Raw genomic sequence first — 13056 nt, 5'->3', positions numbered from 1 at the left:
AACTACACCCCCTCTAAGTTTACCAGTCTATATTTTTATTCTTATTTTTATTTTATATTTTATTTCTCTATCGGTGTACATTACATATATTACTTATCTTGTGTGGAAACTACTGTTTACTGTAGTACTTTTATTTTTTATTTTTTTTATACTACTGGCTGCAGGTATAACAATACATTTCACTGTGCATTGTACTATGTATAACTGTGCATGTGACAAATAAAACCTATCTATCTATCTATCTATCTATCTAGGATTTCCATCTGATGCTACTTTATACCCTTGTTTGATATAACCAGGTTGTAAAAGTGCAGCACAACTTCAAATGTGTTCAACCTGCTGTATTAGTGCAATGACTCTCACATATTAAAGCATCCACAATAATAATAATATTATAACACATTTTCCTCTATATTGACTTATTTTTGATTTACTTTAGTTAAAAAGTAATATTGTTTGGTTAAGTTTTTGGGAAACTGCTTTGGAGTCTCTAATATGTCAATGTCAGTCACATGGCACCTTACATGACACACAACTCTACATTAAACGTACGGCAACATAATGAGGAACGTCATGTATCCACAACCAGATTATTTATCACGGCTGGACCTTCAAAAAAAAAAGAAAATCCCCGTGTCGTGTGTGAATGTGTGTGATGACAGACGCCCTCTCCACATGTCCATTCAGGGGGAACAGTGGACTGCAGTGTTTCCGCTGTTAACAGAGACCGCAGTGACTCCTTTCCCTGAAATAACCGCCACTGTTCCCAGTCTCTCACACACACGGGCATTCAAATCACACCAGAAAGCCTTACAAAACAAAGTCTTGTTTTATTCTCCTTCTGCCACAGGAGATGAATTACACAGATTGTACATGAAAAATAAAAAAAACAACAAAATATCTGTCTCATACATTTTTCTTTAGGTAGTGAGATCCAGCCACAAAATACCTCACACATTATATACACACACACACACACGCATACACACTCTTCATCCTTCTTTGACATGTTAGCAGTTATATACCGTATTTCACTGTAATGACTGTGTTCCTATAGTGAGGCTGGTTGGTCCTCTCATGTGTTACTTTTACATCAAGTGAAGCAAAGCATCTTTTTTTTTTTTTTTAACCGTTTGGCCGTCAGTATCTGGGGATTTCTTCTTCTGAAAAGTGAAACAGACTTCTAGGCTTCCATGCTCTCATAGCGCAACGCTAACACATCATGGTGTCAGAGACCTGTTGAACCAAAGCTGAAACTTTGGACGCCTTTGTTCTCATGGGGGTTAGAAATAAATGATTAAATTAAACATGAATAATAAAATGATATAAAATACACTGTGTGTGTCATTATGTTCTGGTTGCCAAAGGAGAAACTGAACAAAGACTGTCGGCTATTTTTGTCGAGCAACTTTTGGATTAAGTAAATAAAAATAACATGAGAGGATAGACATGGGGCTAAGCTGAACTTGATATGCTTAATTGATTAAACATCGGCTTTCACGGCAACTCAGACCAATTAATGCACAGATATCTACTGTAGCGAGACCTCAATCCAATAATCAAAGCCAACAACCACAAACAACACCAGCAATTTTTAAATAGCAACCTTTTCTCTCTTCTCCTTTAAAACTGAATCTGCTTGTTTGACTGTGGTTACAATGTGGTTATGGTACTTCCCCTTACTTAGAGGTTTCTCACCAATACAGCAGCACCAGAATAGTTTATCTGCATACCACTCTCACTCAGAACAGTGAGGAATTAATGCGCACACCATGAATCTAAAAATCAAATCACAGTTCAGTTTCCATCGTAAAAAAAAATCCAACATACAAAAATGCTCTTAAGCATGTGTTGTTGTCATCTGTAGGCTACATGCTTGAACTTTGAGGGGACAAATTGAAAATTAAAATGAAATATCTCCTAAACCAGCGTTGCTTGGGCCTCAGTTAACGTCGCCAAACTGTGTAACATAAGTAAAGATGAGGCTCCCATCACAAACTTTATCTTAGTGTCACCGCTGCCATGTTTTAACATGTTGAACAGCATCTGGATCTCTGTAAATGTGTGTTGGCGGGTGTGTCTGCGTGTTCAACGTTTTCATGCCAGTCACCGTCCTCCAGCTGAACACGGTCGATTTAGAAAAAAGATCAGGTCATAAAAACTTCATTTCAAACATCAGAATTTGTCAGGTATTTTTAAAATAAAAAAAAAAAAAAACGTGTAAAAATTGAAGTTTTGTTCTTTCTAAAAACAGCTCCTCCCTGTACATATGATTGTGCTTTTGAACAAACACTTGCACAGTCCAGCTGTAATGCTCCTCGGGTCACACATGACTTCACACACGCGGTTTTGTTTCTGTCCTTGCGTTCTGCTCCACCTGTGTTTCCCATCATCGTCTTCAACAGCAACCACATCCGCACGTTGCCATGACATCACGCTGCCTCCGCGTCCGCTTGGTTCGTTGGACACGTACAGGACCAGCTGGAAACATATGAAGTGCCTCTGATGCTTGTAGTAACAGCTTAATGCCTTGGCTGGTTTTGTTAGTAATAAATAAATAAATACTTGAGGGGTCAGGTGCACAAGAAAAAGTCAGGTCTGAGCATGCTCCGTGACCCGTGTCTGATCCCTGAACTGTGCTGTGTTGGCGGGACACAGGTTGTTCCTATGGCGTTCAGTCTATTCGGTTCCCACAAATGGTGAAGCGGTCAATTTCCAACAAGTCTTTCTTGGGTGTTCTGGGTTTGAGTCCGTCTCCATCCAGTCCAGTGTCGGTGTTGATGATTTTGTCATCGTCCTCCTCATCTGGCGTCGTCAGGAATGTGTCTGAGTCACTGTTGGGGAGTGTGGGAGCAGCGCTCTCTGCTACGTTGGTGGGCTGAGAAATGTCTGATGCCAGGGATATGCCACCCTTGTCAGGTGTGGGTTCTGTTGGAGAAAGAGAAATCAGAGAGTTTATACAAAGCAAAATACAGAAATAACTCAATTAAGCAAATCAGGAATAGACGGAATTGCTATGTTAAAGTTTTCCAACGGCCAATGTTAGTCCAACAGCTGACTACTGCTTATACTGCACATTCACTTTTTGGTATATTTTTCAAACATAATCTACAAATTTCTGTTTCTTTTCAGCAGCCCTGCGACGGCCTGGTGACCTGTCCAGGGTGTACACTGCCTCTCGCCCGATGACAGCTGGGATAGGCTCCCCCGCGACGCTTCACAGCACAAGTGGTTACACAAGATGAATGAATGAATGAATGTTTCTTTTCAGCAGCAATCACTCAGAAAGCAACACTTCAGATGGCTTAACTGTCATTTAGCCACTGCCATCTTTGGTGACAGACAGCAACCAGTAAAAAAGTAAGAATGTGCATAACGTGGCCCAATTAAAACTCTCAGTTCCTATAAGAACACGACTTAGTTAGTTAATTATTTACAAGGCTTAAGTCTCAAGGAAGCAGAGCATAAAATTACCAAAATAAGGTAGGAAAAAAATGCAGTAAATGCATGCCAACCAAAGAAACGAAAGCAAAGAACGACATACGCAATACATTTGTTCAATCGCCATGCCCTCACAGTGACAGACAGCGACTGATCTACCTTGCTGTGGTGAAGTGTGAACATGTTTGGTCCGGTGAGCTCTGGAGTTTGCGCGGCTGGAGACGACAGAGGGTGGAGGGTTGAAGAGCTTTTCTTCCATGTTGGCCTCTTTGACAAACACGCAAGATGTTCCCAGCAGAACGATACTGTTGAGCACCTTCAGCGTGATCATCCTGTTCACAAAGAAAGACACCCAAAACATGTGGATAGAAAGTGAAGCTTCTGAAAACAAAAACAAACATCAGGAATGAAAAACACTGAATATGCGTGTGCAATAATTACCCCAAGTAAAACAGCAGCACACACATAAAGGAGAGCGAACCCTGGATCTTCACTGAGCTGGTCACGACTCTGATCAGCTGAAAACAAAACCACCACATCATGAGATTTATTCTCTATACACAAGAAACATTAGAACATAAAACATTTCAACAACACTGCACATCCTCAGAAAGAATCACTGACCAGCAGCGCTAAAGGAAGAGGGATGAAGCCCATCCTTCTGGATACCGAGTCACTGTAGTCTGTGTACGCCTGGGGACAGATTTAACACATCGTTATGTAGAGCATCAACAAGCAGCATAACTCAGTCCATGACATGTTTAATCAAATTATTAAATAAAATCAAGAAGGGATCAGTGGACATTTCTTCAAAAATACAAAAAGCTGTTTTTGTCTCACATTCATTAACAATTAGCAGCATTATTACCTTATGTTAAGATTAGAGCTGAAAATGCATTAGCAGAGTGGACAACATGATGATGCATAATGTGCATAACAATTTTTATTTACATACTTATGATCAATGAACGCTTTTATTCATTGTGGGTAGTGCAATCCCTTGTGCCAAGATTCCAGGCAAAACACATTTAGAGGCCCTGTCCAACTGAGAAACCCTAACAAACCTACAGTCATGAGATATGACAATTAAACCTACAATTTAAATGAATTAGGTAAATGCTGCTGGCTTATATGGCCCACAGAGCAGCAGACAGTGGACAATTCAAACCTTGTGAAATTTAGGATAACCAAATGTTGATGGCTTGTATGGTCCGCTCAGCAGCTAAACAAACAAAGAAATATGGCTACCAACCAACATGAAGACATCAGATACATGGCCTAGTCAACAGCAGTATGCAGCATGTCATTGGGGTTTTCAAGTGGGCACCTCCCTTCACCGATGTTTCGTTAAGTTAGGCTCTTTGTTAACGGCCATGGATTTACTTTCACCCTATGCACCTTGTGAAAACACAAGTTAGTCAGCAGGTTCACAAAAACAAATCCCAGAACCTTGTACGTAAATATTGCAATATAAGATGTAGAAAACGGTGACACACTTATTCCTCGATGACAGTTTCTCAAACCTCTATGGACCTGCGACTCCATCTGACTCCAGCAATCAGATGATTTAAATGTTGAGTATATATTAGTGTTGTATTCCACTTCAGGAGCACAGTATGCCAGAGCATTAGAGAAATCAGAAAAACCTTGAGACCAGAATTTAGGAACTCTGTCTTGCTGTTTTTGCTCATAGACGTTTTTCTTTTTGGTCAGCCGAGCTGATGTAAACAATGAAAAATTTTGTCTGGTGGAGACGCAGATGAAATATGAACTTCTTTGACTCACATTTTTCTGTCGACTGCTGACAAGGTCAAAGGCAAGGCTGGCTCTGTATTCCCCGTACACCTGAGAAATGACACAGAGTAACACAACATTCATCAGTCAACGCAGACACATCTCACACGTGTACAGTGAAAAGAGAGCATCTACGTTGTAATGACAATAGGCAATAAGTGTTAACTCGTCTACCTGATGCCTCCTAATGACTTTATCTTCTAGTTATTTGCTGTTGTGTGCGACAATAAGGCACAATAACAGCCAAATTTATAAAGTCGGTGTAAAAAGACTATTGTGCTCGTACGGATTAAACGAGGACCAGCATGGACTGGTCGCCTGAACACTAACAACGTCAGTGAGGTTTTTTGTGATTAGTTTTGACAGTTTGGAGACACAGGGGGTAATCCCTTCCGGTGGGGGGGGGGTTGGTTTCTGTTACGTAACCCTGGTTACAACTTCTTGAAGGAAATTAAAGAGGAGGACAGCACACGGAGGAAGGAGGCGTGAAGCTAATACGGTCAGAATGAAATTTGAGATAATAGCTCAGCTGACTGACAGAGGACAGTAGAGAGTGGGAGGGTGTACAGTGTGAGATGGTATGAACGAGAGAGGGAGAAACAAAGAGAGGCAAAATAGGATCTGCCATAGGTCTGCGGATTAGGACAGAATATTGGAGAGACTCAAATGTCTTGAATATAATCATAACTTAAAGCCTACTTATACGATTCTTCCCAAGTTTTCAACTGCATCTCACAGATCAGATTTTTGTGAATGGATGTAGCTGGCCTTGTGTCAAACATAAACAAACCTATCTAAAGACTCCAATAACTAATTACTCCTCATCAATCTCCCCATAAAATTAACGAAATATGGAGGTAGCTTCATATTGCTGCCTCCCATTGAGAATGACGTGTAGTCTGCTGCTTTTCGACCAGCGGTGTGAACACAGCCGTATGATGAAAACAGTGTGTATAACGTAGTGACTTAACAAGTACATGCCTCTTTAAATAACAGAAAAGCTAAGAAACTGTTTTGTCTTGCAGTGGACTTAAGGGTTTATGCTGTGGTAACGGCGTTTAGTCGTATTTAAAGATGTCCTGACGTGATCCAGCCATGTTTCAATGCATCAATATTGGCTTAAGTGAAGATCAAAAAAACAAACATTACGTAACTGTACTCGGTTGCGCCTGCTAATTTTGCGGTGTACCGCTCTCCAAGACCAACTCTCTGTAATATGAGTTTGTTGTTACATATACAAGTGATGATGAAGATGTAAATGTTAAATGATTTGGTTGTACCGTTGATTGAGTCTGTTCAGTTGCTGCATTATTAAAGATCAGTCTAATATCCAACTAACAGTGTCTCATCCATAGCCCGTCACTTTCACAGGTTACAATGACAGGAACTGCCTAAAATAGGCTTCATCATTTTAAACTGTTGTTCCCTGGCTGTTGTCTAGTTACAGCGCTCTCTACAGGCTGTGTTTGAACTTTGCCAGGGACCATTACCTAATAAGGATTCTTCTCAATCCATTAATATCCAAATATTTCCCTGGTATTGAAGTCTGTAGACATATATGCACAGATATTTTAAATTGCATACATTTTTTGGATTAAAAAGGTTCTTACACATCTATTATCCAACCACTGTATATTAAGTCCTAACTCATTATTAAACTACCAAACACTTGGTTCATAAAAAGAAAATAAAAAACTGAGCAAAAGAGCTGAAGAAAAAAGGATGAGGGTTGGTTTAAAACTTTCTAGTACTAGAAGTGAACCAGAGGTTAATTCACTTTGCCAGATTATGTTGTGTTGTTTGTGGATGACTATCCCTCGCCACGCTTTGGACAGTAACCACAAACCAAATTAATCATTTGCCAAAGTACACAGAGAGGACTCACATCGGCGCTGATGTCATTAAATTTGGTGATGAAGGCGTGCTTGACAACATCCACGGCAACCTCAGAGGCTATTACCATGACCACGTCAGGAAACAGCACCCACAAGTGGTCTAAAAACAAACACATCAAAGGCTAATCAGTGTCATTATTTCATACAAGGCAAAGACTTAAGTGAAAGAAATTAACTCCTGAGCTGCATTGAAAGGACCTGAGGTCGTACCTGTTCAGGGAATTGTGATATGCACATCTCTTTATGTGTACTCTACGGCTATGACAAACTTATCCCACTATTTGCAAAGCATTGCATTAGTTACCAGGGTTCCATGAAAACTGCTCCATGTTTCTCAGACAGACGATGAGCAGGAGGATGTAGTTGGTGAACCTCTCTTTTATGTCTGCGGGAAATAAACAAATCAATCCTGGATTAACCTACTTTGTGCTCACTGCTGCTGTGCCCGATTCCAGAAATTCACCTTGTATTCAATCGTAGTACAGGGTACAAAACATCCCAAAAAAACCCCAAAACATATCTGGTTGTAGGTTACAAATCAGTCACCACTTACCGCTGTTTGACATCTGGAAAAGGTTGTTCTTTTCAAACTTCTTGAAAACACTTCCCTTGATCTCCACAAACTGCAAAAATACCCAAAATATCATGACTGAATTTGCTGCTGCGGGAACTTTCTTTTTTTTTTGAGTCAATACTGTTTAATGTTACAATGCACTGTACTCACATTGTTTGACATCATTATGGTGAGCAGAGACTTGTTGTGGGAGTTGAAGGCTACATTGAGAGTTGTGGCCTGTACCATGATGAGGATGGCGTGGAGGACTAGATAAACACATGCTAAGGAAAAACACACTCGGAGGATGACAGTAAAACAATTAATTTCCTGGATTAGACATTCTCTGACTAAGACTAAAATCTGGTGCACATAGTGTTCAGAAGATCTTTGCTCATGGGAAACTGAAGTTGTTGTATAGCTACTTCAAAGCCACCACAGAACACAGGAGATGCCGATCTACTGCTGTGTGACTTTGGAGTTTTAACGTGTTAATTCTAATCTGAATTAACGAGTTAACACACCAGAGTCAAGGAAACAGATCAAGGCAGCATAGTTCTACACATTCTACAATATTATGATCACGTTACATAAACCACCTGTCTGTTGACAAGGTAGAGCCGTCATAATACTGTAAAAATAGCATACATTTAAGTTTTTAGGATTGCCTTAATTCAAACGGTTGATTCTCCCACAACTACAATCACAGATAGCTCTAAGTGAGGATACAGACGTAGAGCACAGCCATAAGGAAGTGAGGAATCACACCTATGTGTGCTCTCTTCTTTTCCTTGGGCTCTGTGGCCGTCCAGTACAAAGCATCCAGGATGTCTTGGCCGAATGACGAGAACAGACGGTCTGCCACCTGACAACACAAAGGGGAGGGATGACAGGGGACAAGACGGTGAATGTGATGCTGTCTGTACAGTATAATCAGTAAATCAATCAGTTAAAAAGACTAGGAAGTATTATCTGGATGTACCTCTAACATGTTGTAGATGATGTAGAGTTTAATGACAGACTGGCCCCTGATGAGGTGGTACATCATGGAGTAATCCACATAGCTCATCATTGAGTAACACAGCACCATGATGAAGCCTTTCAGCACATCGCACACCTGGGCTGGCTGGAGCAAGCGAGAGCCCCTGAGACACAATCACAAATTACAGATGAAGGATGGTCACAGAAGAAAACAGCTCACAGAAGAATACAACAACAGAACACAGTTTATTAAAACCCTGATTAGTCTGAACAAAATCAGATAGAGCTCTACCGCCCTCCAGAGGATGAGAACAGCATTGTGCTGCCTTCAAATTTTAATATTGCTCTGTGAAGATATTCACCTAAATTGAATGAATTTTAATCACTTTCTGTCGCAAATATAAAATATGAGAGAACAGTAAAGAATAATAGTGCATTTTCATTTGCTTGTATTACAGAAATGACTCATAATATCAGCAAATTTTTCAGATAAAGTCCAGACAGTAGACAAAGAGAACCCAATCAAACAAATAAAACTAAAATATTATACTTTGTGAGGCGCAAAACTAAGTGCACATGTAGGGTTACGTGTTAATTTCAAGGCCAAATAAGAGTCAATCTGTGCAGAAGTGTTTCCAGTCAGTGTAATGAGACACAGGTGTCGTTCAGTGCCCTGGTTTTGGTTTCATAAAAATCAGGGATTTGTCACAGTCTTATCTTCACAAACCATGTTTGTGGACGTGTATGATGGCACGGACAGAGGAAGTTGCTGGGGACCTCAGAAAAAGAGTTGTTGTTGCTCATCAAGCTGGAAAAGGTTACAAAACCTTCTCTACAGAGTTTGAAATCCATAAATTCACAGTCTAACATGCTGTGAACAAATGGAGGAGATTTAAGACAGCTGTTTCCCTCCACAGGAGGCCGACCAACAAAGATCACTCCTAAAGCAAGATGCATAATAGTCTGAGAGGGTAACTTCTAAGCAATTAAAGTTGCTAAATGAAATGAATGGTGTGCACTGCGGGGGGGGGGGGCAAGGACAGAGCCACTGCTCTTCAATAAGGATGTTTCTACCCATCTGCAGTTTGATCAACATCATGTGGACAAGCCAGATACCTATTGGGGAAATGTTTTGAGGACAAATGAGACCAAAGTAGAATTATTTGGTTTAAATGAGAGGCTCATGTTTGGAGATAAACCTACATCAGAACCTCATCTCATCCATGAAACGTCGGGGTGCTAATGTCCTTGTTTGGGTCTGTTTTGCTGCATCTGGGCCAGGACGGCTTGTCATTACTGACAGACCAATGAATTCTGAATTATACCAGCAAATTATAAAAGAAAATGTAGGGACATCTGTTTGTGAGCTGATTCTTAAGAGAAACTGGGTCATACAGCAAGAAAAAGAGCCCAAGAGCACAAGTCATTCGACAAAAGACTGGTAAAACCACACAACAGTACAAAATGAATGTTTTGGGAATGACCAAGTCAGAGTCTTGACCTCACTCCAATAGAGATGTTGTGGAACGAACTGAAGCAAACAGTTCATGTGAGGAAACCCGCCAATATCTCAGAACTGATGCGGTCCTAGACTGATGAACGGGCTAAAATCCCTGCCAGCTGCTGCAGACGACTGATCAGAAGTTACTGGAGACGTTTAGCTGCTGCTATTTCTGCACAAGGGGGTCACACTAGATACTGAAACCAAGGTTCACTTACGTTTGCACCTCACAGATAGAGTATGTACAAATGATTCATTTTCTCGAATAAACTAGTACAAAACCATTGTACAACATTTCATTGGGTACTCTTCGTCTACTTTCAGGACTTACGTTAAAAATATTTTATAGACAAACCAGTTAATAATAGAAAGGATGACTAACAATATAATAAATTCAGGCTGACCATCAGACTAACAGCATACATTAATACCAACAAATACAATTTCTGCAATAAATACAGTCATTTGATGTTGATTCAGATCTAATAGGATTTATATGCTTTATCAATAACTATATCAACTTTTAATGAGAAGGTTAAGAAATTCATTGAAATATGCCTCACTAATACCAAAGCATATACGTTACCTGAGGCCACAGCATGGCACTGTGAAGAGACGTAAAAGGGCCAGAATGACTCTGAGGGGCAACAAGGTGAACACGTAGAGGAAAGCATCCAGGCAGAGGAAGAAGCCAAATGTCATCAACTAAAGACAGAGAAAGGGAGAAAGGAAAAGCACATTCATTAACTTGTAAAAAAGGTCTTAATGTTTGTCTAAAATAAACGTTAAATGTGTGTTTACCTTCTCCAGCTCCTTGGGGATGCGGAGGCAGGTGTAGACCCTCTCTCTGCGCTCAGTGTATTTGGCCTCATTGTGTTCAAGGAAGTAGCCTCTGGTGAGTTCAGTGGTTATAAATCTGACCAGAGACAAGTCTGGAGATACAATATGGACAGAGAGGAAAGACACAAATAAATATTACGAACTAAACAAATCCTTTATTAAGCTTTCCTTTGAAAGCTTTATCACCTGGCTAGATTAGCTTCACCTTCCAATGATACCGCTCTGTGATCTATTTTTGTATTAATTTTATCTAGATAAAATCCTGTCAGCTAAGAGTTCCTTTTCATCAATGCTCATGTCAACTCTCATGGGGATTATTCAATCTCCTGCGTTCCTTGTGCGTTTGCTGCTCAATCACAGCTGTATTCTCACGGGGAGATCAGCATAATCTACACAACATTTTAAATGTGTTTTTCTGGCCATGGAGGAGCTTTATAAGTCATGGTTATTTTCTAACTGTTGACTTTTTTCCCCAACAGACTATAGTTTAAAAGCAGAGCGTGTTTACCAGGCAAAAAGGTTCAAATGAATGCTGGATTATGCATTTTAAAGTCAATTAATTGTATAAAGAAAGTTAAACATGGTTGAATTCCATTTGTAGACACTAATCTCTCACTTATGAGGATGTCTGCTGTAAAAATCCACAAACTATTATTCTGAATCAGTCTCTCACTAGCATATGGACAGTGGCGTCCATATACTTTTGGCCACATACAGTATGTATCCGCTCAGCAGCACCTCCGACTGCGCATGCGCAAAAACCCAGCACGTCTACTTTGACAGAGAAGCAAACTGGCCTCGGACCTGTGCAGGACTATCACACTGTCATAACTCACATGCATATAACATAAATTAGCAAGCTGGCGTTACTTTGGCACAGCTCAGTGTTTGACAAACATCGGCTAAAGGAGTTAGCTTCGTCCACACATCAAGCGCAAACTCGGGGGAAGCGGCCAAAGCTGCACAGGCTCAGCTGACTGACATTTTATTTCCACTGCGTGCTCAAGCACCGTTACAAAGGCGTTATCTAACCACAACTAAACCAAATAAATAAAACAATCACTCCAGAAGCTAGTTAGCCCTGTCAAACCAGGGGTCGGTGGCTGTGGAGACGAAGCTAGCTCTCACCTGACAGGTTGCGTGTCTTGCTCTTACTGCCGCCATTTTTATCGTTGAACCCCAAAGTCTCCGTGAGTCCGTCTTTCTCCTTGCTCTTCTCCGTTCCCGCAGCCGTTCGGTCTTTCTCCCTGCCCTCCTTCTCTTTCTCTTTCTCCTCTCCCGGACCTGTCGACAGCGAATCCGCCATCTTCAACCAAACGGTCTCAGCCGCTGCCTGGGAGACTGACATCTGCGTCACACGCTCTGACGTATTCACGCACAGTGTTTTGGCCAACTGACGTCGCCAGGTGTCGCCAAAATACCCGGAACATTTCACAACCACAGAACAACGACTCTATAAAAATGAATACAATAAATATACAAAACTAAATGCAATTAAATTATAAATATGCACTTCTAAAGCACAGTATCAGCCTAATGATTTCTAATCTTGAGACCATCTGCACTCAATCTGCTGTGTTTGCACCGGGGTAGACACTGTAACAGTTTCACAGGGTCCTACAACCTAACCCAATCTGTAAGGATAATCATACAAATATATACCAACATTTCAAATTATAACATACCAATATATCAATATATACACAGATCAGGCATAACATTATGACCACCATCCTAATATTGTGTAGGTGCCTCCACAACAGTTCTGAGGGTGTCCTATGGTGTCTGGAAACACAGCGTTGTTCGTGGGAGCCTTTGGGTCCTATGGGTTGAGGGGAGTGACCTCTGTGGATCATCCCACAGATACTTGATCTGTTTGGGATCTAGTGAATTTGGAGGCCAGGTCAACACCTTGTGCTGTTTTTCATGTTTGTTTGAGTTGTTCCTAAACGGTTTTGTCTGTGTGTCTGTGTCAGGCTGCATCCTGCTGGGGATGGCTGCTGCCATCAAGGCGTGTCATTTAATGGGGTGGGGGTGCCTGGTCTGGTCTA

At 40.8% G+C, this 13056-nt stretch overlaps 1 protein-coding gene across 2 annotated transcripts; it reads right to left on the bottom strand.

Annotated features, from left to right (window-relative positions):
* Nucleotides 1–810: 810 nt before the first annotated feature.
* tapt1b (transmembrane anterior posterior transformation 1b) lies at nt 811–12450 on the bottom strand. Of its 2 annotated transcripts, none has more exons than XM_084573254.1 (14): nt 12134–12450; nt 10967–11097; nt 10752–10870; nt 8666–8828; nt 8413–8548; nt 7855–7952; nt 7684–7753; nt 7435–7515; nt 7121–7230; nt 5227–5286; nt 4066–4134; nt 3883–3959; nt 3601–3773; nt 811–2928 (listed from the first exon to the last, which is right to left on the bottom strand). In XM_084573254.1, exons 1-14 carry the CDS (start codon nt 12351–12353, stop codon nt 2675–2677), a joined length of 1761 nt encoding a protein of 586 aa, XP_084429380.1. In that variant the 5' UTR covers nt 12354–12450; the 3' UTR covers nt 811–2674. The 2 variants fall into 2 exon arrangements, with proteins under 2 accessions (XP_084429380.1, XP_084429381.1); XM_084573255.1 differs by having other exon boundaries at nt 12161–12450.
* Between the last annotated feature and the right edge of the window lie 606 nt (nt 12451–13056).

The sequence above is a fragment of the Chelon labrosus genome, assembly GCF_963514085.1.
Source record: "Chelon labrosus genome assembly, chromosome: 2".
Lineage (NCBI taxonomy): Eukaryota > Metazoa > Chordata > Actinopteri > Mugiliformes > Mugilidae > Chelon > Chelon labrosus.
This window is presented reverse-complemented; position numbering and strand designations above follow the sequence as displayed.